Source organism: Muscardinus avellanarius (assembly GCF_963383645.1).
Source record: "Muscardinus avellanarius genome assembly, chromosome: 10".
Lineage (NCBI taxonomy): Eukaryota > Metazoa > Chordata > Mammalia > Rodentia > Gliridae > Muscardinus > Muscardinus avellanarius.
Genome location: NC_137796.1, coordinates 95,490,797 through 95,516,994, shown reverse-complemented (window position 1 = coordinate 95,516,994; position 26,198 = coordinate 95,490,797). Strand labels below are relative to the sequence as shown.

At 47.5% G+C, this 26,198-nt stretch overlaps 1 protein-coding gene across 1 annotated transcript in view; it reads left to right on the top strand.

Annotated features, from left to right (window-relative positions):
- The window catches only part of OTOA (otoancorin), a gene marked incomplete at both ends in the record, with an annotated part of 71,127 nt that extends 54,016 nt beyond the window's left edge, over positions 1-17,111 (top strand). The window contains 5 exons of the mRNA XM_080703924.1: positions 2,485-2,640; positions 9,805-9,947; positions 10,174-10,310; positions 11,303-11,400; positions 16,785-17,111. Of these exons, the coding sequence (XP_080560050.1) occupies positions 2,485-2,640; positions 9,805-9,947; positions 10,174-10,310; positions 11,303-11,400; positions 16,785-17,111 (861 nt within the window). The remainder of the gene's footprint in view (positions 1-2,484; positions 2,641-9,804; positions 9,948-10,173; positions 10,311-11,302; positions 11,401-16,784) is intronic.
- Positions 17,112-26,198: the final 9,087 nt, after the last annotated feature.

Below are 26,198 nucleotides of genomic sequence, written 5' to 3'. Positions count from 1 at the left end.
CATTGATACCCAAATTCATAGATGCTCAAGTCTCTTATATAAAATATTATTTACATATAACCCAGTACAATGCCATGTAAGTAGTTGTTACACTGCATTGTTGTGTGTGGTGCTGGGATCAAACCTAGGGCCTTGTGCATACTAGGCAAATGGGCTACCACTGACCTACATCCCCAGCTCCAGATGCAACTTTTAGAATATTTCTAGTCCATGGTTGGTTCAATCTGCTAGTTGCACAACGATCTGTAGAACTGATTGTAGATTGCAGATATAGACAAGGAGAAATTACTGTATTCACATGTACGTATTACAAAAAAAGTCTCACACATGTTATTTAATAACTTGTCTTTCACATCTAGCAGTATAGAATGTATATTTTTCCATGTCAGAAATATAAATAGATACCAGATTGTTACAAAGCTATAGAATATTCCATTTTATGGCTGGCCTTGATTTAGCTAATTGTTAGATATTTAGATTGTATTTTTGTTTGTGTGTGTTGGGGGGGGGAGGTACTGGATATTAAACCCAGGATATTCAACCTCTGAGCTAACAGCTCTATTTTACTTTTTATTTTGAAACAGGGACTAAATATGTTGCAAAGGGCCTCCCTATAAGTTGTTCGGGTTGGCCTTGAACCTGTGATCCTTCTGTCTCAGTCTTCCAAGTACTGAGATTATAGGCATGAGCCACCACACCTGGTTGAGAGTGTGTTTTTTAATGCCTCAAGGTAAATCTTTGCACATATGATTTTGGGCCCTTGTCTCATAATTTTCTTAGGCTAGATTCCCAGGGGCAGAATTTCTGGGTAAAAGAGAATATAAATATCTAGAAAGCTTTTGATACGTATAGCCAAATTGCTCTAACACAATCATGCACCGATTTATATTCTCAGCAATAACATGTGAGTGTATTCTTTGCTTCATGTCTTTGCAACACTACAAGTGACTATTCTTTTTATTCTTTATCTGTGTGAGGAGCTAGCATGGCCTTCTTTAATTGTTTTATTTTTATTTATTTTTTGCGATACTGGGGATGGAACCCAGAAGCATTCTACCTAGGAGCTATACCCCCAGCCCTATTTTTTAGTCTTTATTTTGAAACAGGGTCTCACTGAGTTGCAAAGGGCCTCATTAAGTAGTAGCCGAGGCTGTCCAATCCTGGCTCAGTCTCCCAAATGCTGAGATCACAAGCATGCGCCACCATGCCTGGCTTCTTATATTGCTTTAAGTGAATGTTTCTTTTGTTATGACTGAAAAATTAACTTCTTTCCATGTTTACTTCTTCTATGCATTCCTTGCTAGTCTTTTGTCCTTTTATAAAAGAACAAATGTAGTCATTTTGTTATTGATTTATATGAGATTTTTATACTAAGAAAACTTACTCTATATCTGTCTTAAAAACTATATATATATATATATATATATATATATATAATTTTTTTTTGGTGGTACTGGGGTTCCTGGAAACCCTTCTACCTCCAGGCTACACTCCCAGACCCATTTTTATATTTTTTATTTGGAAACAGGGTCTCTTAAGCCAGCGAGGCTGGCTTTGAACCTGCGTGATCCTCCTGTCTCCGCCTCCCAAGCGCGGGGATTACAAGCATGCACCACCATGCCTGGCTTAAAAACTATTTTAGTTCAGGCTGCTATAAGAAAACAGCTTATGCTGATATTTATTTATTTATTTATTTATTGTACTGGGGATAGAACTCAGGGACATTTTTCCTTGAGCTATACCTTCTGCCCTTTTTTATTTTTTGCTTTGAAACAGGGTCTCGGTAGGTTGCTAACAATCTTCCTAAGTTGCTGAGGCTGGCCTCGAACCTGTGATTCTCCTGTCTTCCCTCTCAACTACTACTAGGATTACAGAAGTATGCCACCATTCTGAGTACTTATAAACAACAAAAACTAATTTCTCATGGTTCTAGGAGTGAGGAAGTCCAAGATCAGGCCCTGGTCAATTCAGTGTCAGGTGAAGGCTTGTTTAGCATAAATAGCATTTTGTATGTGTGGTGGGGGTACTCGAGACTGAACCCTGAGGCATTCTACCTCTAAGCTATACGCCCAGCCCAATTTTTATTTTTTATTTTGAAACAGGGTCTCACTATGTTGTGGAGGGCCTTACTATAAGTTGCTGAGGCTGGCTTCGAACCTGTGATCTTCCTGTTTCAGCCTCCCAAGTACGGGGGTTACAGGCTTGTACCACCACACGTGACTATTGGTAGCATTCTCTTGAAACCTCTTTAGCTAGTGTGAAGGGACTAGATAGCTCTGAGGCCTCTTTTATAAGGACATGACTCCTCTCATGACGATGGAGCCCTCATGACCTGGTCACCTCCCAAAGGTTCTACCTTCTAACACGGTTTACATCGAGGGTTAGGTTTCAACATATACATTTTTCAGGGGCACAAAACATTTAAACCATAGCAAATGCTGTCACTAATGTTCAGTCTGATCTGCTTTTTTTTCTCATCTGAAGGTCTGGGATATACCTTCCTCCTGGAGAGAACACCATATTGCCTCCCTGGGCCGCATTGCTCTGGCTCTCAATGAGAGTGAGCTTGGGCAGCTGGACCTCAGCTCCATAGACACCGTGGCTTCCCTGAGCCAGCAGACAGAATGGACCCCAGGACAGGTTGGTAGATATTATCGCGAGCTATTTTATTTTATTTATTTTTTTTTATTTTTGTTGGTACTGGGGGTTCCTGGAAGCCCTTCTACCTCCGGGCTACACTCCCACACCTGTTTTATACTTTTTTATTTGGAAACAGGGTCTCTTAAGCCAGCCCCGGCTGGCTTCGAACCTGCGCGATCCTCCTGTCTCTGCCTCCCAAGTGCAGGGATTACAAGCATGCGCCACCACGCCCGGCTCACAAGCTATTTTAAATAGTCTAGTTCCCTCTTAATTTTGCATGTATTTTCTCTTATATCCCTGAGCATATTTGTGGCATTTATAATAACTGCTTTCACTTCATAAGCTTGCTGTAAATCCCATCACCGCTTTTGTTTCTGAGCCTGTTTCTACGGACCATTTTTTTCTATGAACTCAAAACCAGGGTCGTAGTTTCTTTTCTTTTTTTTTTTTTTTTTTTTTTTTTTGTGGGTCTGGCGGTGGAACCCAGGGGCATTTGACCTCCGAGCTACACCCCCTGCCCTATTTTTTATTCTTTATTTTGAAACCGGGTCTCACTGAGTTGCGGAGGGCCTCACTAAGTAGCTGAGGCTGTCCCCGAACCGCGATCCTCTGGTCTCAGCCTCCCGAATGCTGGGATTACAAGCGTGCGCCACCACGCCCGGCTTGTAGTTTCTTGCTTATTAGCAGCAAGCCTAGTCATTTTGACTGGTTGATGGGCATTGTGAATTTTAGGTTGTTGAGTGTTTGATTTAGTTGTATTCCTTTAAAGAATATTAGCTTTGTTCCGGTTCACGGTTAAATTACTCTCAAGTCATTTTGATCCTTGTATTTTTCCTTTTGAGTATTATTAGGGCAAGTCCAGCATGACCTTAATTCTATGGTTCATGTACACTAGTGTGCTTTACTGGGCCACGATTCTAAGAGCTCTGCCTGATATTCAGTGTATTGTAAGGTCTCTCCACTCTGGCTGGGGGGGAATGTGAATTCTTTCCAACTTCATGCAAATTTAGGAAATGCTCAGTCTCTGCCTTTTTGTGGTTATTTCCTTGCCTCTGTGGAGTTTCCTTCCTTCCATGTGCAAATCAGGACTCAATATTCAAACACACACCTTTGCAGATTTCTAGAACTCTCCATGCATTTTTTTCTTTTTTCTAATTCTTCATCTTGCAAACAGTAAGTGGGTAACTCTGGCCTCTGTGAACTTGGATCTTTCTCTCTCTTTCTTTTGTATGATTATTTACAGAAAAACGTAGATTGGTGGTTCTGCGAGACTGCATATAGGGTAAGAAAACATTCTAAGAGCTTGAGTTCATTTCCTTTGGGGCCACCTGTGATATTTATCCTGGCTTAGAATAGAGCCTGGGCACAGAAATTGTATCTATAAAAGATGAGTAGAGCATATTTTTCTTTAAAAAAATATATAGTTGGACATGCATGTTTTATTGCATAATAAATATTCATTGGATAAATGAATATTCATTGAATGAGTGAATACTAAAGCATTCTTATCTTAGAGGGGTCAGTGTAAGTGGACTGCTACGTGTTAAGTGTGGGGTGAACCTCTGAGGAAGAGTCATTTGCTAGGTTTGCTTTTTTTTGGTGCATATTTGACCTGGGATGGCGGTGTCTTCAACTCAGCTGCACCCCTGGGCTTGTTTGGGGTTCCCCTCCCTGCTCTATGACCTTGAAAGTGCCTCTGGGTAGCAAGGGAGGGCAATTTGCGGGCTCACCTTGACTATTTTCCTTCTTTGAAGATTGCCAGCCTGTGATCCCGGATGTCTGATCTCCGAATCTAGGTGTTTTATGTATTTTGTTCAGTGGTCTGGTTGTCTCTGGTAGGAGGCAAATCCTTCCTGGGCTAAAGAAGTTCTCCCTGGAGCTGTAATGGTTTCGACTAGGAGAGGTGCTTCAGGTGCCCCATCCGCTCGGCTACTGGAAAGGGCGGCTGCGGCTTGTGTCCTCCTCCTCAGGCGGCCCCCCTCACAGGGCCTTCCCAGCACTGGGCTTACGTACCCTGATTAGCCACCTCATAAATACGTTTCTTTCACATCTTTATTTAAGTCCTACCAGGAGCTCCAGTAGTTTCTTAGCCCTGAGTAATCACTCTGGCCGGGGGTAGGACATGGGAGCTGGCCAGGCCTGCACGAGCAAGCGGAGTTCCTCTGCTGGGACCCCCTAGCAGAAGGGGGGAAAGCGCATGCAGAAAGCTGAGTAAGCCCCCACCAAAAAAGTGTCCGCATCAAATCCCTGGAACTTCTATGTATGCTCCCTTATGAGGCCACGGGGCCTTTGCAAAAGTGATTTATTTATTTATTAATTATTATTTTTGGTGGCATTGGAGATTGGAAAACCCAGAGGCAGTTTTCCTCTGAGCTAAACCCCCAAGCCCGATTTTATTTCTTATTTGGAAACAGGATCTCACTAAGTTGCAGAGGGACTTGCTGAGTTGTCGAGGCTGGCTTCGAACCTGTGATGCTCCTGTCTCAGCCTCCCAAGTACTGGAATTAATTATAAGCATGGGCCATCATGCCAGGCTTCCAAAAATGTGATTTATTTAAGGTTCTGGAGATGGGGAGATTACGCTGAATTATCTTGGTGGTTCCAGTGTGGTCACAAGGGGCCGTATGGGAGGGAGGGAGGAGTGCTGCAGCTATGGATGGCGATGTGATCATGGACGAGAGGAACTCAAGGGCGCTCTGCTGTTGGTTTTCTGTTGTTGTCTTGTTTGTTTTGGTCCTGAGGATTGAACTCAAGGCATTCTGCCTCTGAGCCGCAACCCCAGATTTAAAAAAATTATAAATACAGTCTTGATAAGTGGCTGAGGGTCTAGCTAAGTTGCTGAGACTGGCCTTGAAATTGCAACCCTTCGGTCTCAGCCTCCCAAGCACTGGGATTACAGGAGTGTGCTACCATGCTCTGCTATACTGTTGGTTTTGAATATAGTGCAGGGAACCAGGAATCAAAGAAGGCAGGTGGTCTCTAGGACCTAGAAATAGCTAGGAAATGCAATCTCTCCTAGAAACCCCAGATGGAACACATTGTGCTTGTTCATTTTAGGACTTTAGACCTCCAGAGATATATACGTGAATAAACTCACATTGTTATTTATTTATTTATTTATTTATTTATTTATTTATTTATTGTGGTACTGGGGATGGAGCCCAGGGGCATTCTACTTCCAACCTATACCCCCAGTCCTATTTTTTATTCTTTATTTGGAAACAAGGTCTCACTGAATTGCAAAGGGCCCAACTACGTAATAACTGAGGCTGTCCCCCAACTGTGATCCTCCTGTCCCAGCCTCCCCAAGGCTGTGATTACAAGCCTGCACCACCGGCCAACTTACATTGTTTTAAGCCACAAAATTGGTGGCGATTTGTTAGAGGAGCAGTTAGAAACTAATACAGAGTAGTTCTAGAAAGGAAAACCATGGCAGTGTTATTAAACAATGAGGAAATGTGGATGCTGAGCAGGCAAAACCCGTACATGTCTCCCACTCCCGTGACTGTGTAATCAGGGTCGCCACTGCATCCTTCTAAGCAGCACCATCCAACTAGAAACAAGGTGAGAGTGATGCCCACCCCTCAGAACTGGGCAGCGTGGCAGTTCTGGCCATGAAGATCAAATGAGATAATAAAGGAACCACGTGTGGTCCATGGAGGTCAGTGACATGAGCTGTTTCTATTGTTATCACCGTGGCCACCGCCATCATCGTCATCGTCACCATCATCATCGTCATCACCACCACCACGCTCCCCCGCTCTGGGTAGGCTTCTTCCTTTGTAGGATGAGAGAGTTAAACCCAGAAATTCGGAGTTCCTTCCACCCCAGCATCCTATAATCCCGTGATTCCGTGGCTCTAAAACCGGCTCTGACTCGTTTGAGAAGTGCCACATTGCATTGCCGATATTAAAACCATGCTATTTGCAGTCTCAGAGAAACAGAAAGATAGATCCAACTTAGAAACGAGAGTCTCTCTTTCACTTTGCACCGATTTTAATTCCCACGGATGGCAGTGAGATTTATCAATATGTTCGAAGAGGATATGAAAATCTAACATTTGCATATATCATTTGCAGTCCGTTCCTCAACGTGAGCTCCCAATCAGATCCTTAAATGCAGGCTTCTAGATTAATAGTCAGACCTGGAGGAGCTACATTAACAGATAGTTCAGCTTAAAATCCAATAGAAGGGGGAAAAACTATTACAGGAGCCAGAGGGATGAACAGAGAGATTGAAATCTTACAGTTACTCATTTTTCAGTGGTGAATATTGCCTTGAGAATGTTGGTATTAATTGTCTTGGAATCGTTTCATAGACCCTGGTCCAGTCATTCAAGGAAATGTTTTTTGTCGTATCACCTTGCGGGCTGAGCCTGCATTTTCTGGGTTCCAATGGCAAGGACAACTTAATATGGCATCTTCCAAGTAATTTTAGTTGGATTGTACCTTTGCACTTTCATTTTCAGCAGGCACGCCTGATGTTTGGGGAAGCACACACTGCGATGAGTCAACTCGTGAAACCTGATTGTAGGGACTTAATAAGAAAAGTTCAAAAACTAGGTTGAGTCTCCATCTTTTCTTTATAGTCCCACATCTTCACTGGGCTCTGGAGTCTGCTCTCTGGGGTTTGATCCTGGGATGATTCTTTTGTAGCAACATGTCCTGGCTGTACTTACGGCCTCTGTGACTCAGTTGTCCCTCTGTGAAAGAGGGATAGTATTAATACTTACCAAATAGGATTGTGGCAAAAATTAGTATGAGACAGTATGTGGAAAGTTGTCCAAATGGTGCCACCACACCGTAAACACCAAATAAATGCCAGCCATCGGTATTTCGGATGCCTGTTCCCATCCCACTTAAAGACATTTAAGCGTATGCCTGGCTTTACTGAAACTTCCCTGTCGTGGCTGTGAACTTCATAATCACTGAAGGCAACTTGATGAAGGCGTGGACCGGTGTGATCTGCAGAAATATGAGGAGTATCCCCGAAGCCAGTCCATCATGCAAAGGCAGAAGGAGGATGGCATTTATTGCCTGTGACTTCTACAGACCCCGTGCTCAGATGCTCATTTGTTTATTTTTTCAAAAAGTACGTATTGAACTTCTGCTACGTGGCAGGCACTGTGCTAGATGTGTGGGGCATGAGATGTATGCGACATGACGGCCGACTAGCTTGCCATGGTCCTTGTCTTCAAGGATGCTGCAGAGCTGGAAACTCAAACACGATGTGGAGCCAGCTCTGATCATGTGGGTGCTGCGGACAAAAAGCGAGTGAGCCAGGTGAAACATTTAAAAAAATTATAATTAATACAGAGAATAGATTATTCCCAAAATAGTGGCGAGGGAGGCTGTTTGAGATGGGGGAGTCCTGTGGGTAGGCTTCTGTGAGAAGATAGTACTTTTTATGGGGGTACTGGGGATATTTATATTCAAACTCAGGGATATTTTACCTCTGAGCTACACCCCAAGTCCTATTTTATTTTTCTCTTAATTTTGAAGTAGGACCTTGCTAGCTTGCTAAGAGTCTCTCTGCATTGCTGAGGCTGGCCTCACACCTATGGGCCTCCTGTCTCAGCATCCCAAGTACTGAGATTGCTGGCATGGACCGCCATGCCTGGTGAGGAGGTAGCTCTTAATCAGATTTGAGGGGTGGAAGGCAGCAGCCACCTGGGATGTGGAATCATCCCCATCGCAACGCGTCTCAACATTTTTCTCAACGCTGTCATGATCCACGCGGTGTGAGGGGATTGGCTGACATGGAAGGCAGAGGGAAGACCGACCACATCTTTGCGACCTTCACTCCCACTCAGGACATGTTGGTCCTCAGTCGTCTCTTCCTCGTTTTTTGCCTTGTGGTCTCTTGACATTTTGTTGCCCATGCCCACCAGCATCAAATGACCTAGACTCTGTTTTATGCTCATCTTTAAGGAACTGGTTTCAGTCATTCCTCAGGTTCAACAGAGGTAGATTAGATGAATCGGGCTCATTTACTCAGAAATGGCAGCAAACCTAACCCTACTTTGAGGAAGAGAAGCAATTTATTGATTCCTGAAATGGAAAAATCCAGCTTTAGAGTTCAGGTATATCTGGGTCCAGGAGCTTCCACACTTTTTTCCCCCCCTGGTACTAGGGATAGAATCCAGGGGCATTCTACCTCTGAGCTACACCCCCAGCCCTATTTTTTATTCTTTATTTTGAAACGGGGTCTCACTGAGTTGCAGAGAGCCTCACTTAGTAGCTGAGGCTGTCTGCGAATTGAGATCCTCCTGCCTCAACTCCCCCTCCCCAAATGCTGGGATTACAAGCGTATGCCACCACGCCTGGCTCTACACTGTGTTTGGGTTTCCAGCTCTCACCATTTTAGGAGTCTCTGCTTTCCTCTAGATGGTCTTTATTAAATCCATCTTTTAGAAGATGCAGATCCTTCTAAGGATTACTGTGTGTATCCTCCCAAGTTCAAGTTCAGCATAAAGAAGGCTTGTTTTTTCCTGATTGCTTCAGCCAAAGTCTTTTTTGGCTCCGGCTGGATCACATACATAATTTAGGATGAATTACTGCAGCTAGTCCAAGCAATGGTATGGACAGAAGCAGGCCACATCATTGCCTGTGGGTCACAGGATGCAGTTAACTCTAACTGAACCCCACGGAGAAGAGTGTGGGAGGGGTGGTTTTCCAGGGGCAGTCATCAACAACGAATGCCCACTATGCTGGGATTACAGGGACACTACATCAGCCCCCTTAAATAAGAGCTCACCCGAGATTGCCCTGTGTAAATTTGAACACTAAAGTATTTTATGCACTACTCTCTGGAATTGAAGAGCCAGTGGGAGATATATTTCTGTAGAAAATACAGGAAGAAAATTTCATTCTGGCTAGCCAGGAAAAACTTCCTGGAGAAGGTGATACTTGAATTGAACTAAGACATAAAAACATGCCTGGATTTTAACAGTTGGGGGTGCGGAAGGATATTTCAGATGGAGGGTCTGATCTGAGCAAAGGCAGAGAGGTGAGAAATTATCAGGTTTTATTGGAAAGTTGTGGAAACAGTTGCTAGAAATGTTTGGATCCCAGTGCAGAAGCGTGTCCAAAGTATCTGAAGATCATATGAATTCCTGAAGGAGATTTAACCAGCAGATATTTCGTATCTTTTTTTTTTTTATAGGCTAAATCCATTCTGCAAGGGTTCCTGGAGGATTCTGGCTATAGCATCCAGGATCTGAAGAGCTTTCATTTAGTAGGACTTGGTGCTATCCTGTGTGCTATGAACATCACTGAAATCCAACGTATAAAGATCTCAGAATTCAGGTAACCGAAATAGTTCATAAAACAGCAAATGAGGCATTTACCCATGCACACATCTGTCCGTGCATCCATCCATTCAAATGTTACCCCTTTTGGATGCTTTATATCTTCCTGGGCTAAAATGGGACTAGTCTTGGTGCTGAGCCTATTTACCTCTGCACAGAGTTGTTGGTTTTTTTAATCTGGAGAGTTCCCCAAGCCCGCACTATGTTACTTCCTCTTCAACCAGGGTGGTTGTGGCCAGAATTGGGACCTTGCTCTGCAGCACCCATATCTTGGCTGAGTTTAAGAGGAAGGCACAAGTCGTGTTTGGGGATCCCACTGAGTGGACCAGCGCTATCTTGCAGGAGCTAGGGACCATTGCAGGTAAGAGTCACCATGAATGTACCTTTCCCTCCCCTTTCAAACCTAAATTCGGAGCCAGGCGTGGTGGCACACGCTTGTAATCCCCGCGGTTGGGAGGCGGAGATAAGAGGACCGCGCAGGTTCGAGGCCAGCCACGCTTGCTTGGGAGACCCTGTTTCCAAATTTTAAAAAAGAAGTATAAAATAGGTCTGGGAGTATAGCCCGGAGGTAGAAGGGTTTCCAGGAACCCCAGTACCACCCAAAAAACCCAAACAAACAAACAAACAAAAACCCCTCCAAAAAACCCTTAAATTTGGAACTAAGATGAAAATATATATATATATATATATATATATATATATATGAATCCTTGGCCACATGTCATAAACACCAGTCAGGATGGAATAGAACTCAGATTTCATGGCTTGAAGTTGCAGTGGGTGGTGTGTGCAAATCTGGTATTTATTTTTGTGTGGTGTTGGGGATTGAATCTAGGACATTCTACCTCCAAGCTGTACCCCCAGCCCTATTTTATTTTTTTATTTTGAAACAAGGTCTTGCTAAGTTGATGAGAGTCTCACTACTTGCTGTCTCTGTCCTCAAATCCAAATACTGGGATTACAGGTGTGTACCACCATGCCGGGCCCAAATTTGATTTTTAAACAAATTCTGCCAGTGATTCTTGTGAACACCACAGTTTGAAAAATACTGGTTTAGAATGTGATTTAATCGGCCCCTAAATAGATTTATACACAATCCCAAAGTATGTATATTGAAGCTCCTTCTGGGGATACATTTCACAGTCGGGGGCCAATCAAGGCTAATGAGACCCACATATTTTTCTGAGTTGATTAATTAAGGAACTCAGTTCCCTAGTGTGATCTCTCGGGCCTTTGGTGGGGGATGCTGCCTGCCTGGGACATGCAGATCTGCACTGTATGCAGTGCTGTTAATAAAACAAGTGGCGTTTCGATAGCTTGAACTAAACCCTTGTGCTTTCTCTTTCTCTCCAGCTGGATTAACTAAGGCCGAGCTCCGAATGCTCGACAGGGAATTGATGCCGTATTTCCAGCCATCAGCGATAAAATGCCTTCCTGATGAGATATTCAAAGTAGGTGCTCAGTTCTTCAAGGAAAAGTGGGGGCTTGACCCCACTGCAGATCACACAGGGAAACAGGTGACAGGCCTTGGATTCTGCAGGCATTCAGCATGAGGGCCGCTGATAGGGCAGAGGTCAACTGTACCCCAGCCATGAATGGCTGTCAGATAATTTTCGGTGTTCCTTTTTAATTTTTTGGAAAAGTGTTTTTCCTTAACATTTGATTTGTATTTTAATTGTATTTATTCTTATGGCTGTCTCCTCTTCATAGCACGTGATATTGATTTTCTGTGTGTGTTAGTGTGGCAGGGTCATAGAGCCTTATGAAAAATTCTTGGGCACAGATATATTTAAGCATCTGGATTTTTATATTTTATTTTATTTTTGGTACTAATAATTGAGCCAAGGGGTGCTCTATCTCTGAGCTACAACCCTTGCCCATTTAAAAACATTTTTTTTAAAAACAGGGCTTTACTAAGTTGGTAAGGCTGGCTTTGAACTTATGGTCCTTCTGTTTCAGCTTCCCAAGTACTGGGATTACAGATGTGTGCCATAACACCTGGCTTTTTTCATATCTTTAAAAGATCATCACATGATTGTATTCAGTGTACCTTAATACCTCCAGCAGTGTTAGGAGAAGTACTTATAAGAAAACACATTAGCCGGGCGTGGTGGCGCACGCTTGTAATCCCCGCGCTTGGGAGGTGGAGACAGGAGGATCGTGCAGGTTCGAAGCCAGCCTCAGCTAGTTAGTGAGTCTCTCAGCAACTTAGTGAGATCCTGCTTCAAAAATAAAATATAAAATAGGGCTGGGAGTATAGCCCGGAGGTAGAAAGCCTCTGGGTTCTACCCCAGTACCACACACACAAAAAGAAAACACATTAACGTTTGTGTGTGCGCGTGTGTAAAGAAATCGGTGACAATTCACACTAATTGGAATAAGTAGAGACTGTAAATAGCTCACCTCCATTCAGGTTGAGTTTTGCTAGTACATAAGTTTGTTTTAAGCTTTGAAAAACTTTGACTTTTTAGATTTGCAGATGAGGGATTGTGGAGCTCTGTAACATTTCCTTTGGAAATAAACTCAAGTAAAAAAAATTTTTTTAATTGATCTAAAGACAAGTGTTACAAGGACCATCACAGAGCAGGTGGAAAATCCCAAGGTGGAGGTAGATGAGTTGAAGTAAGGGAAGTGGGCTGTCCACTGGAGACCTTCGGCCCTTTGACCGCACTCAGGATTAGGAGTGTTTGGCAGGGGCCTCCTGCTCTGATGAGGAGGGTGTGACCCTCTGCTCTTCCTAGCTGGCTAACATGGACTATATTCTGCCCAGCACACATGGATAAGGCACAGAGATCAGGCCAGACGCACTCCTCTGGTGCCACACAGGCAGCCTAGGGCCACTTCAGCACCGCGGACAGCTCCCAGCACGCACAGGCATTCTAGCTGTTTGGAGAATATAAATCCCAGTCCTCTGGGCCAGTGAACACCTTTCTTTACCCTCTGGAGCGCTGTACATGGGACAAGCAGCTCGTTCCTGGCAGTGTCTGGCACTTTCTCTTGGTCTTGTTTGGAGTGCAGTTGTGGCTACTTTCTTGTTCAGATACTTAACCTATTTCAGAAATCCCTGCCAGCCGGGCGTGGTGGCGCACGCTTGTAATCCCCGCGCTTGGGAGGCAGAGACAGGAGGATCACGCAGGTTTGAAGCCAGCCGCGCGCGCTGGTTTAGGAGACCCTGTTTCCAAAATGAAAATGTAAAAAATAGGTCTGGGAGTGTAGCCCGGAGGTAGAAGGGCATCCAGGAACCCCAGTACCACCACCACCAAAAAAAAAAAAAAAAAAAAAAAAAAGAAATCCCTGCCAACCACCTACATTGTGATGGTCTCCAGATGAGGTGTACCTGGATCTGGAGACTCACTGGTGAAGGGCTTATAACACAGTGCCTTTGCTTTGGGGGCCAGGAAAGTGACATAAAAGAACACTGTAGGCAGGGTGGGGACGGAAGTGGCCTGGAGAGCCCTGTCTAAATGGGGAGGCTGCTTCTCATCTCTGGCACATTAATGCAGTGTGACCATGTGGGCCCAGTATTGCTGGATCTTACTTTTTATTTTTTTTTAGAGTCAGCCAGAAATCTTCATTTTCATGTGAAATCTTTCGATAATTAAATGTTGGCAGCCAATTTGAATTTATTTTTGAAAACACAGTAGGCCTAGAGATTCAGTCTGGCCTGTGGGTCACAAGTTGGCAGCATTGAAAATAGATAATTTTTGTAATATAGACTCTGGCAGGTGTGAGCCAGAAGAGCACCTACACGTGTGTGTGTGTGTGTGTGTGTGTGATTGTGCACACACGTGTGGGTGTGCCTGTCATGAGAAGGTAGGGGGTGATGCTGAATCCTGGAGGTCAGGTAAGCTAGGTGGAGAGGAAAGAACAGCGCTGCTTATAGAAGGACATTCAGGGATGGTTGCACGTCCCAGGAGGTGTAAACATGGCTGCTGCTTCTCCCTGGTATCAGGGATGTGTTTAGGGGGTGGGCGGGACCCAAGGTCAGGGGTGTGGCTAGGGGGTGGGAGGGACCTTTGTCAGGGAGGTGGGCGGGACCCGTGGTCAGGGGTGTGACTAGAGAGGTGGACAGGACTCATGGTCAGGGGTGTGGCTAGGGAGGTGGGCGGGACCCGTGGTCAGGGGTGTGGCTAGAGAGGGGTGGGACCCATGGTCAGGGGTGTGGCTAGAGAGGGGTGGGACCCATGGTCAGGGGTGTGGCTAGGGTGTTGGAGGGACCTTTGTCAGGGAGGTGGGCAGGACCCGTGGTCAGGGGTGTAGCTAGAGAGGTGGACAGGACTCATGGTCAGGGGTGTGGCTAGGGAGGTGGGTGGGACCCGTGGTCAGGGGTGTGGCTAGAGAGATGGGTGGGACCTATGGTCAGGGGTGTGGCTACGGAGGTGGGCGGGACCTATTGCCAAGGGTGTGGCTAGAGGTGGATAGGACCCATGGTCCGGGGTGTGGCTAGAGAGGTGGGCGGGACCCGTGGTCAGGGGTGTGGGTAGAGGGGCGGGACTTATGATCAGGGGTGTGGCTAGGGAGGTAGGTGGGACCTATGGTCTGGGGTGTGGCTAGAGAGGTGGGCGGGACCTACGGTTAGGGGTGTGGCTAGAGAGAGGGAGGGACCTATTGTCAGGGGTGTGGCTAGGGAGGGGGTGGGACCTATGGTCATGGGTGTGGGTAGAGAGATGGGTGGGCCCTATGGTCATGGGTGTGGCTAGAGAGGTGGGCGGAACCTATGGTCAGGGGTGTGGCTAGAGAGGGGGAGGGACCTATAGTCAGGGGTGTGGGTAGAGAGATGGGTGGGCCCTATGGTCATGGGTGTGGCTAGAGAGGTGGGCGGGACCTATGGTCAGGGGTGTGGCTAGAGGGGGAGGGACCTATAGTTAGGGGTGTGGCTAGGGAGGGGGTGGGACCTATGGTCATGGGTGTGGGTAGAGAGGTGGGCGGGCCCTATGGTCAGGGGTGTGGCTAGGGAGGTGGGCGGGCCAGCCATCGCTGCTGTCAGGAGCTTGAGCTGTGTTGGGTGGGGGTGGTTGTTTCAGAGAAGGGCTCAAGCAGAGGAGTACAATTTCGATTCCAGGGAAGCACCTACCTGGATAGGAGAGAAAAGGGTGACCCAGAGAAGAAGTGATAAAGGGCTCCCAGCTTCCTTGGAGTCCTAAAAATCAGGATGGTGTCAGAGGCCAGTCTACAAAAGCAGAATCCTGCCACCCATCTCAGTCCAGTCCCATTGGAACTAGTCACCGAGTCCTCTGAAGCTGAGTGACCTCAGAGAACATCTTGACAGAGTCCTCAAGACAGCGTGCCAGAACTTTCCACCTGTGTCCTCTGGCAGACACTACCATAGATTCCCGTGTGTTGCCTCCTCCGAGCCTGCACCGGGGATTGAACTCAGGGACATTCTACCTCTGACTACACCCCACCCCCATTTTTGTTTTTGAAAAACAAGAGTCTCACAAAGTTACAGAGGGGGGCCTCATTAAGTAGCTGAGGCTGGTTGTGAACCTGTGATCCTCCTGTCTCAGCCTCCCAAGTAGTGGGATTAGGAGTGTGCGCCAACACGCCCGCTTCCTCTGAGCCTGCATAGGACGCGTCACCTGGTAATCAGACAGACATGCCAAAGGATAAGGACTGGACTCGAAGATGAGTCCTCTGAGTCATCTCGCACCTAGTCAAAAGCCCAGAGGCTCTGTACCTTGCCCAAAGCCACACAGCTAGAACGCGGCAGAGCTGGGGCTCGGATCCAGGTGTTTGGCGTTCAGGGCTAGTCCTTCTTTTCTGCATTTGTTTCTTCAGGTGGAGGTCTCAAAGCACTGGAAAGGTAGCTTGCCTTGTGTTAAACGACACTGAAACAGTGATAAAATCATAACCTTTACAACTCTCCTTTAATACATTTAATTACTTCAAGGTGAAAGCCTCAATTTGAAGTTAAAATGTCTTTAACACCTCTACAACACTTTTGAATCCCTCTATCCTCTTTCTTTCTTGGATTGAACTAGGGCCATTCTACTTCTAAGCTACACTCTGCCCTTTTTTAAATTTTCATTTTGAAACAGGGTCTCACTAAGTTGCAGAGAGTCTTGCTAACCTGGGATCCTCCTGTTTGAGCCTCCCAAGTCCTGGGATTATGGGCAGGCACTACCGTGCCCAGCTCTACCTCTTCTTTTATTCTAAAAATTCAGGGATTCAGAAGTTGTTGGCCAACAAATCTAGCTAGAATTAACATAATTTTCTTTTCATATTCTACTTAAGGCCCAATATGGCAAGTCCTACAAGTCTTTTTTTTTAAATTTCTGTTGAAATTTTATTTGCGGTACTGGGGATGGAACCCAGGGGCATTCTACCTCTGAGCTACAATCCCAGCCCTACTTTTTATTCTTTATTTTGAAACAGGGTCTCACTGAATTGCAAAGGGCCTCACCAAGTAGCTGAGGCTGTCCACGAACCGCGATCCCTGGCCGGGTGTGGTGGCACACACTTGTAATCCCAGCCTTTCGGAGGCTGAAACCGGGGGATCAGGGTTCTTGGACAGCTTCAGCTACTTAGTGAGGCCCTTTGCAACTCAGTGAGACCCTGCTTCGAAATCAAATAATAAATAATAGGGCTGGGGATGTCGCTCAGAGGTAGAATGCCCCTGGGTTCCATCCCCAGTACCGCAAAACACCACCACCACCACCACCACCACCACCACCACCACCACCACCACCACCACCACCACCACCAACAACAACAACAACAACAACATTTATTTCTGTTGTCAAAGAGCGATCTGATGTTAAGGAAACATCTTAAAAGGAGTCGGTGGTATACAGGTATACAAAACCATGCAGACTGTGCCGGGTCCCTACCGCAGGAGCTGTCCGAGGAGCAGATCGCCTTCTTGGGACCCGGGAACGCTGCGGCGGTGACCCCAGCCCAGCGCCGGCAGCTCCGCACATCGCAGCTGCAGAGCCTCCAGCGGGCACTAGATGGCGCCAAGCCTCATTCCTGGATCGACGCGCCGGCGAGCGCCAGCCCCACCCCGACGTCCTCGGCGGGTTCTCCTCCAGGTGAGCAGGGCCGCAGCCACCCACCCCCGGCCCCTTTCCCCGATGCGCTCTACCTGCAGCGCCTGTGCGGGAGGGTTCCTAGGATTCAGGGCGGGGTCTCTGGCAATATCTGGGGATCTACAGTCAGATGAACTCCAAATCCCTACCAAGCTTCCCACAAATGATTCTCAACTCTGGTATCACTTTGAAATTACTTTGGGGAATTAAAAAAAAATTAAAAATTTCCAGTCTCCCTGGTCCCACGCAGAATCCCTCAGGACTCAATGAATTCCAGTGGCTTCCGTGCACCCTCCCCATTCACTGTCCGGTATTAATTCAAACAATGCTTTTAGGCACTTCACATGTTCCAAATCTGCAGTAGGGTCTGGGTAGACAGAGGTAAGTAAGGCGGAGAAGACGCTCCCATAAACGGAGATTAGCAGACCAAGGAAGGACATTGCCCGAGGGGCGGGTGCCCGCGGCCAGCGGGGCTGAGCAAGGCCCTGCGCAAGGCCCTGCGGCATCTGCCTGGAGTGTGGCTGCCCTCCCCGCCCCTTGCTCTTCCAGGCTCGCTCCCCACTGCCGCCCATCACTGGATGTCCCCCGTCTTTCCTGAGCACCACTTTTGGACTAGGCACGGAGCCGCACTTTAGGAGAACCTCTGGGGGGCAGCCACACGCATCCTTTGTCTTCCCTGAGCTCCCTGGGGCGTGGGGTGGGGGTGGGAACATCACACCCAGTCGCCGCCGCTGTGAGCCGGTTGGCGGAGAAGCAACAGGAAGGCTCACACCTGCACAGGTCTAGGGGTGCGGTGGGGGGCTCGCAGAGACCCACGTCCCAACTGAGGCTCAAGATGGAGAAGTTGGACTTTGCTGGGTGGATTGGATCACAGGTACAGAGGAGGGTGTGTGCACAACTCGGGAAAGAAGGGAACTTGGTGCTTAACTAACCCTGCCACTACACCTCCCTTTCTTTCTCTGCCCTGACCTCTATCAATAGCAACCCCATTCTCCTCCTTCCACTAGGGATACTGAATTTTGGGAGCCCCAATATTTGTGGCCAGAGGTGGCACTTGCAAACAGGAGCCATGCCTCCTCTCTTTTGTGGCAATGGGAATTGAACCCAGGGGCGTCCTACCTCTCAGCTACACCCCGAGTCCTATTTTATTTTTATTTGGAAACAGGCTCTTGTTAAGTTACTGCACGCTGGCATCAAACCTGTGATCCTCCTGTCTCAGCCTCCCAATACTGGAATTCCAGGTATGCGCTACCTTGCCTGGTTGAGCCATGCTTTTGATATATTATTTTCAACCAACTTTTCATTGAGACATAATTAAAATTATATTGTATAATTATTATAATTAAAGTTATCTTAAAGTGTTGGGCATTTTGTATGAAGAGATAATACAATAGATTATACACATGGTTTAAAACATAATAAAGCCTGAAAAGTTACAGTAATGAAAATTTACCTCCTGTCTTTCCTCCCCCATCACCCAGTGACCTTCCCCAGAGGCAACCAGCGTTAGCAGCTTCTAGTGTAATTTGTCCAGAGATATTTTATGCATACACAAGCCAGTCAAATACAGATTACTTCTGTACTTTTACAGAGGCTCAGTATATAACTTGCTCTGCACCCTGTATTTTATTCCCAGCAGTATACCCTGGAGACCGTCTCACATCCCCGCGGAGGAGCTGGGCAGTTGTTGGTTTTTGGCTCCTTTCTAACCAAGCCTCTATAGATGCTCATATGTTCTTTTCTCCATCATCATCTTCCTCCTCTCTCTCTCTCTCTCTCTCTCTCTCTCTCTCTCTCTCTCTCTCTCTCTCTTTTGCTGTTATGAACAAATGCAGCAGTCAGTGACCTTGTATAATTTGCATCTGTTCAAGTCTTGGGTAGACCCTTCAAGTGGGATTGCTGCATCAAAGGGCGTGCTGTAATTCTGACAGCTCTGCAGGGAGGTGGGTGCCTGTATTCCCTCGAGCCAGCGGTGTCAGAAAGTGACCGGGGCAAGACCCTAGGCACCCCTTCTCTGATCACCCCTCAGACCTGAGCCGGAGCTACACTGGCTCCTGGGGGCCGGGCCCTTCATCTCGGGTTTCCTCAGCTCCCTTAATTATCTCAGACACCTGGGAGTGGTGCTTACCCACAACTCCCCGGGCCTCCCGCAGACTTGCCCAATCAGATCTTCAGGGGAGCATCCTGAAATTTGCATTTTTAACAGGCTCCCCAGGTGCCTGGAGGATCTGTGCTTGCTGATTCAGTCTCAAGTGAATTCTGCTTCCCCCTCTCTCCCTTTGGAGTCTTTGTTCCCATTAAAGAGATGAACAAATAGAGGATCAGAATTGAGAGGCCCCAGAGGAGAGCCTGAGCCAGGCAGGGAGCCTCCGCGACTCCTGTCTTGTGTGTGCTTTCAGAAGCGCCCCTCTCCCCGGGCCTTTGGCTTGACTACCTCCTGCTGCTGCTGCTGCTGCTGCTGCTGACCAACCCCTGTGGTGAGTGGCCCCAGCGCCTTTCCCCTTTGCTGTCCCAGGCCTGTAGAGACAGTGTGCTTCCCACTGTGCTTTACCTGGAGTCAGAGCCTCAGCTAGGGTAGGGAGACCCTGGGGCCTTGGCATCTAAAGGGCACCAGAAGGAAAAGTAATTATTAAAAATGATCCTGCAAGCCGGGCGTGGTGGCACACGCTTGTAAACCCTGCGCTTGGGAGGCTGAGACAGGAGGATCCCACAGGTTCGAAGCCAGCCTTAGTGAGGCTCTCAGCAATGTAGTGAGACCCTGTTTCCAAATAAAATATAAAAAAGGTCTGGGAGTATAGCCCGGAGGTAGAAAGCCCCTGGATTCCACCTCCAGTACTACCAAAAGAAAAAAAAAATCTTACAGCTGGGTATAGTGACATATGCTGGTAATCCCAGTGCTTGGGAGGCCGAGACTGGAGGGTCACAGGTTTGCGGCCAGCCTCAGCAACTTAGGCCCGGTTTTATTTTTTATTTATTTTATTTATTTATTTTTGTGGGCCTGGGGATGGAACCCAGGGGCATTCAACCTCAGAGCTAACACTCCCTACCCTATTTTGTATTCTTTATTTTGAAACAGTCTCACTGAGTTGCAGAGGGCCTCACTAAGTAGCTGAGGCTGGCCGCAAACCAAGATCCTCCTGTTTCTGCCTCCTGAATGCTGGGATTACAAGCGTGCACCACCATGCTTGGCTTATGAGGCCCTGTTTTAAATAAAATAAAATAGGGCTGGGGGTATAGCTTAGAGGTAGAATGCCCCTGAGTCCAATTCCTAGTGTCTAGTGCGTCTCTCTCCTCTCTCTCTCTCTCTCTCTCTCTCTCTCTCTCTCTCTCTCTCTCTCTCAATTCCCTCTACCAGCAGAGTTCTCAGTTCTTTTTTCTGCCTGGGAGACCCAGAAGTTGTAGGGAGGGAAGGGCATTTTCTGTTAACAGCCTGAAGACCTTTACAGACAAGTTGCTGCCTCCCTCCATAGAGAGAGATGGGTGCGGGAAAAGGAGCCCTTTAGCCAGTGCCTGCTTTCTTCTCTGGCTGAATTTCACCTCCTTGGAGCTACAGGCTACATTGGATTTCTTCTTCTTCGATAACTTAGCAGAGCCGAAATAAATGAATCCCTCAACAGAAGCCAATATTCCTGCCTGATTGCTGGGACTAATTGATGTTTTGGTGGGCATCGCATTGCTTGGAAATTAAAACATTTAACATGGCTCAACGTTAAATCAATTCTTAAATACATTTTCCAGATGCCTTCTATTTCCTTGGGAATCAGCTGGATGAATGATTATGGAGTCATCAGTTAAGCTTTCCAAAATATTCTTTTTTTTCCCCTTCGGTGGAGGAGGTGTCTCATCTGGTTTTCGGTTGCTCTGGGCTTTGGGAATGGTTTGAAATAAAAGATAAATAAAAATAAAAATATATTGAAGAAGCCAGTCGCCAATGTGATTCTGACACAGCCCCGCAAACGCAGCCCCTTGGTCCTGTCCTTCTGGGATGACACTGCTCCTGGAAGATGCCAGGATGCCCTGGGCTTTAGGGTCCAGAAATCAGAGCTCAGGAGATGGGACCACGCTGCTGCTTGCCGCTTACCAGGAGCTACACCTTCTCATCGGCAGCACTTGAAGCCGCCTGGCAGGCATTCCTCACTCCGGTGCTCCGGTACACATCCTGGGTTCCCCTTGCCTGCCTATCTGCTGTCGATGTCCCATCTGGAGAGGAGAAGGAAAGCCCGTGTGAGTTTCCAAAAATCTGTGGCGTTCCATGAGAGGCAGGTGGATTTTGCAAAGCAGCACGGGTGGCCGTGGTAGCGGCTGGTGGATTTGCAGATGTTACCGGTGGCGGCGAGGATAGAAAAGGAAGAGACCGTGGCGTGGAAGGCGTGGCTCTGCGGGGATCACTTAGGGTCTGGTTTGCTTTCCTTTCATCTTGGCAGGGAAGTGGTGCAAATGTTAGTTGCCAAGCACAGACCATTTTGTTACAAACAGCAGCAGCCCCCAGCCTCACGGGGCAGGGCCAGCTGCTCAGAGAAGGATGCTGGATGAGAGTGTGCCCCAAGGGTCCACGCAGAGGCCCGTCAGAAAGGCCTTTGCAGCTGGGCGTGGTGATGCCCGCCTGGAGTCCCAGTTTGGGGAGGCTTGCAGGTTTCAAGCCAGCCTTAGTAACTCAGTGAGACTCTCTGCAACCTACTAAGAATCTGTTTCAAAACAAAAAATAAAATGGGCTGGGGGTGTAGGCTGTAGGTAGAATGCCCCTGGGCTCATCCCCCAGTAATGCATATATACGCACCAAAAAACAAAGGAAAGCCTTGTCCCTCGGTATTCCCTCTTCCTGAGGTCTTGGAATATCCTGGATGATTGAAGGCAAGAGTAACTCTCCCTTCAGTCGGACTTCCCACTGCTAATACCATGGCTTTTGGGTCTCCTCTTTTGGCCATTTGTTTCCACTCAACTTCCTGGTCATTCCTCCCGTCTAGAATAATAGCAACGGCTCCTACAACAGAGACCCAGCTGTGCCAGGTACCCCAAGGGCCACCGCGGTACCGTCCGCTCATCGCATGATGGTCACGACCCTGCCAGGTGGGACCTGCTAGGATCCTCTTTTCCAGATGAGGGGCTTTAGCTGGAGGGGAGTTAAGGGAGTTTTGCACGTAAGGCCTCCCTCTCACATAATCAGCCCTGAATCCCAACTTCTTCATCTCTGTGCTGTGTGGCCTCCTGAACAGGTGCCTTTAACTTCTCTAATAAGTTAGATCAGAGAGAGGTTCTGTAAATCCCTTCGCCGCCTCCTCCTCTGGCGGGAGGCCAGCTTGCCTGGCAGCGCGTATAATTGGTGATCGCCTCAGGCAGGAAGACAAATCTAGCTCCTGCCCTGCAGGACCCCCGGGGCCTTGGGTTGAAATGCTCAGTCCTGCTCAGTCCCTCCCGTTCAGGCAAGTGGCAGGTCACACTGGCAGGTGCCGTCTGTTCACCTTTCAATGTCAGCCTGCTTGATGGATTCCCAGCCTCAGCATCCCTGGCTGGATGCAGGGATGAAGGTCACCTGCAGGCAGGTGACAGTGTGCTCCTGGCAGCGGTTTGGACTGGGCAGGGTTTGCGCCATCCTGGCACACTCGGGTCACACTAAGCCTGGCTGGACGGCAGCTGAAGGTGTTCCTGCAGCCTCAGCCTGCCCCCCAGTGGACTGGATTTACCTACTCTCTCTAGTCCTGGTACCCAGAGGTTCAGCCACAGCTGCTGGCGAAGGGCTGTACTGTCAAAGAGAAGTTGCTGTGTTTGCAGGTGTGCATGCATGTGTGTGTGTGTGTGTGTGTGTGTGTGTGTGTGTGTGTGTGTGTATTATCTTCCCGAAGAAATGTTGTCATGGGAGAGAGTTACCTTTAATATGAAATATTTTGCCTTTCTTTGACCACCCTTGCTCTTGGGGGATCTTTAAAAATATTTATATTACCCAGGCATGGTGGTACAGGCCTGTAATCCTAGTACTTGGGATGCTGAAACAGGAGGATTTCAGAGGCCAGCATGCAATAACTTAGGCTTTGTTTCAAAATTAATTAAGTACATAGGGCTGAGGGTGTGGCTCAGGTATAACACACCTGGGTTTAATTTCTAGTATTACAAAAATTTTAGTTTTAAAAATATATATTTTAAAAACCCTATGTTGCCTTTTTTCATTCATATGTATATAAAAACCTATCTATCGATCTCTCTCATCATCTATGTCATATGCCTGGGCATATATATCCTGAAAACCAATATAAGCTTTGCAGAATTCCCAGACCATACCCTGTCCAGCAGGGACATCTGCAAGGCGTGTGTGTCGTGGTCATCCTGAAGTGCGTACTGTTGCTATGAATCCAGTTAGGATGTCCGATGAGTCCTGAGACTCTTTGGCCACTATAGACAGCTCATTATTACCTTCTCTGCCTTCGCTGCCCCAGTTGCTGATTATTTTAGAAAAAGGTGTGGGCTTGTCTAATCCACGGGGACACCTGTAACTCACCAGCAAGTGAAGCCCTTACTTGCCTTCACTAGGCGGACTACAGAGATGCTGTGAGTCCTGGAGGGAGACAGTGGAGGGAACAGTCCCTTCCCTGGAGACTCTGGCCCTGGGGAATTCCTGCCAGCCCCGGCACCCGCTAGCGCCCCCTGTGTGTGGCTGATGAGATGACTGTTCCAGTAATTCTGTTTGCTCCCTTTCTGAGGATTTGTTGTACAACCAGCCAAGGCTGGGAAGTTGCGGGTATGATCTGATCCATCCATAAAAGAGGCATCGAGAGGGGTGAGACATGTTCTATTTCAGCTGCTGTAGGCTCAAGTAGGAGGCCTAGGTCTCTAGTACCTGTGGTACCTGGGAGCTCCGCATGGAGACTTCCTCATCACACATCTGCCCGTCTCTGCATGTGCATGTCACATCTGCCCGTCTCTGCATGTGCATGTCCGTGTGAGTTCATTCTCACACTGGATTGTCTCAGTCCAGATTATATATTAAGTCACAATAAAAGTGGCAATTAAAGCTGGGCGTGGTGGCACATGCTTATAATCCCAGCATTCAGGAGGCTGAGACAGGAGGATCACGGTTTGTGGACAGCCTCAGCTACTTAGTGAGGCCCTTTGCAACTCAGTGAGACCCAGTTTCAAAATAAAGAGTTAAAAAATAGGGCTGAGTGCAGCTTGGAGGTAGAATGCCCCTGGGTTCCATCCCCAGTACTAAAAAAAATAAAAAAAAATGGCAATTAGCCAGGGCTTCATAAGACAATATGGTGCCTTCAAGGAATGCTTAGCTTTTTTTCCTGCACAACAGTGGCCTTCACCAGGAGGAGGCCAGGAAGCCTAATACACTCATGTTTTGACTTCCCCACAGGACAGGCCGTTTGCCATGTGACTTTGTAGTACATCTCAGTAGGAAGAGTCTCCTTCCCTGCTCTGCTAAATTTGGGTTTTGGTCGTAGGACTGTGAGTAGACACGCTGTATTCCACTAAACGTTTGGAATGTGCTTGTGTGGTGTGGCCTTAAGAAATACTGTCCTCTCCTTGTGCAGGGACTTTTAGAGAGGACCTGAACTCAACCAAATCAACTCAGCCAGACCCAGCCCAGTCCCAGCCACTGGAAGACACATAAACAAGAGACAAATGCGTGCTCTGGAACTCCGCTGACATTCAGGGGCTGTTGCCATAGCAAACGTTGATGCTTCATAGGTCAACCTTGCGCGGTGCGTTCCCCTGCGATCCTCCTGTCTCAGCCTCCAGTACTGGGATTACAGGTGTGCTCTGTGCTGGGGTCTAATGTTACAGCAGGACACAAAATTGTACGCTCACAGAGTTTGCATCCTACAGCGGAGTTGTGGAAGCAGTCAGTTATAAAGGCACATACATATATTGGGTAGAAATCAGCTGGGCGTGGTGGCGCATGCTTGTAATTCCAGCATTCAGGAAGCTGAGATGGGAGGGTCACCGTTTTCTGACAGCCTTAGCTGCTTAGTGACAGCCTTTGCAACTCAGTGAGACCCTGTTTCAAAAAATGAAAATACTAAAAAATAGGGCTGGGAGTATAGCTCGGAGGTAGAATGCCCCTGGGTTCTACCCCCAATACTGCAAAAAAAAAAAAAAAACCCCACAATACTATGTTTTTGTTTGTTTGTTTGTTTTTTGGTATTAGGGATTGAACTCAGGAACATTCTATCTCCACACTACGCCCCCTTCCCTTTTTATTTTTAATTTATTTGGAAACAAGGTCTCACTAAGTTGCTGAAGGTCTCTCTAAATTGCTCAGGCTGGCCTCGAACCTGTGATCTTCCTTTCTCAGCCTCCTACATCCTGGGCTTCCAAGTGTGCACCCCCGTGCCCATAGTAACCGGCACTACAGAGCAAAACAAATCTGAAGGGAAGAATTGGGAGGTTTAGGTGGTGGAGTGATGGAGAACAAACTTAAGAATCAGGAAGGCCTTACTGAGATCACAGTGACCGAGCATAGACTTGATGGCGAGGGAGGCCCTGCGTCTATCTAGGGGAGAATGCAGGCAGAAAGCTGAGCTAGTGCACAGCTGATGCAGGATCAAAGCCCGGGGTGTTTCAGCAAAGTGACCGAGGGGCTGGGGCTGAGGGTGGGGACGGACGGAGAGAGTGGGAGGCAAAGGGGAGAGGTGAGTGTCCGGGTCAGCAGGCCGTGAGCACCACTGGCTTTGCCTTGTGACTCTGAACGAGATGAAAGCGGGAAGAGGGGGCACCCACAGGGCCTTGGCCCCTCATGGCTTTCTTCCCAGGACACCAGGCAATTTAGAAAAAGTAGCCGTGGCTGCTGGAACGCCTCTTGGTTCTGTCCCACCTTCTCTGGTACTGGCTTCCGTCCATTTCCATCCTGAAAAGGTGGTATCATTTCAGTTTGATGAACATTGTCCTAGAAGATTCCATTTGCCCTTTGGTTTCCCAGACCGTCCCGATATCTGAGATATAGGGAGACACTTTATCCTCAAGGCTTTATTCTCCACTCCATGCTGCAAACTCCTGATGACAGGTCTCCTCCCCCTCCTCACATGAGGCCAACAAGCATCCAGGCTGTCGGGAGCCCCCTGCATCACCCATGCGCGCACCAGGACCCTCCTGACTTAGGTAACTGCTAAGAGCGGGATAGCGCTGGGCCAGACCTAGCTGGATTCAGGGACTCAAACGATGTCAGGAGGACTTGGTCCCCTCTGCTGCCGGCCGACTCTCCAGTATTCAGGACTGGATTCTTT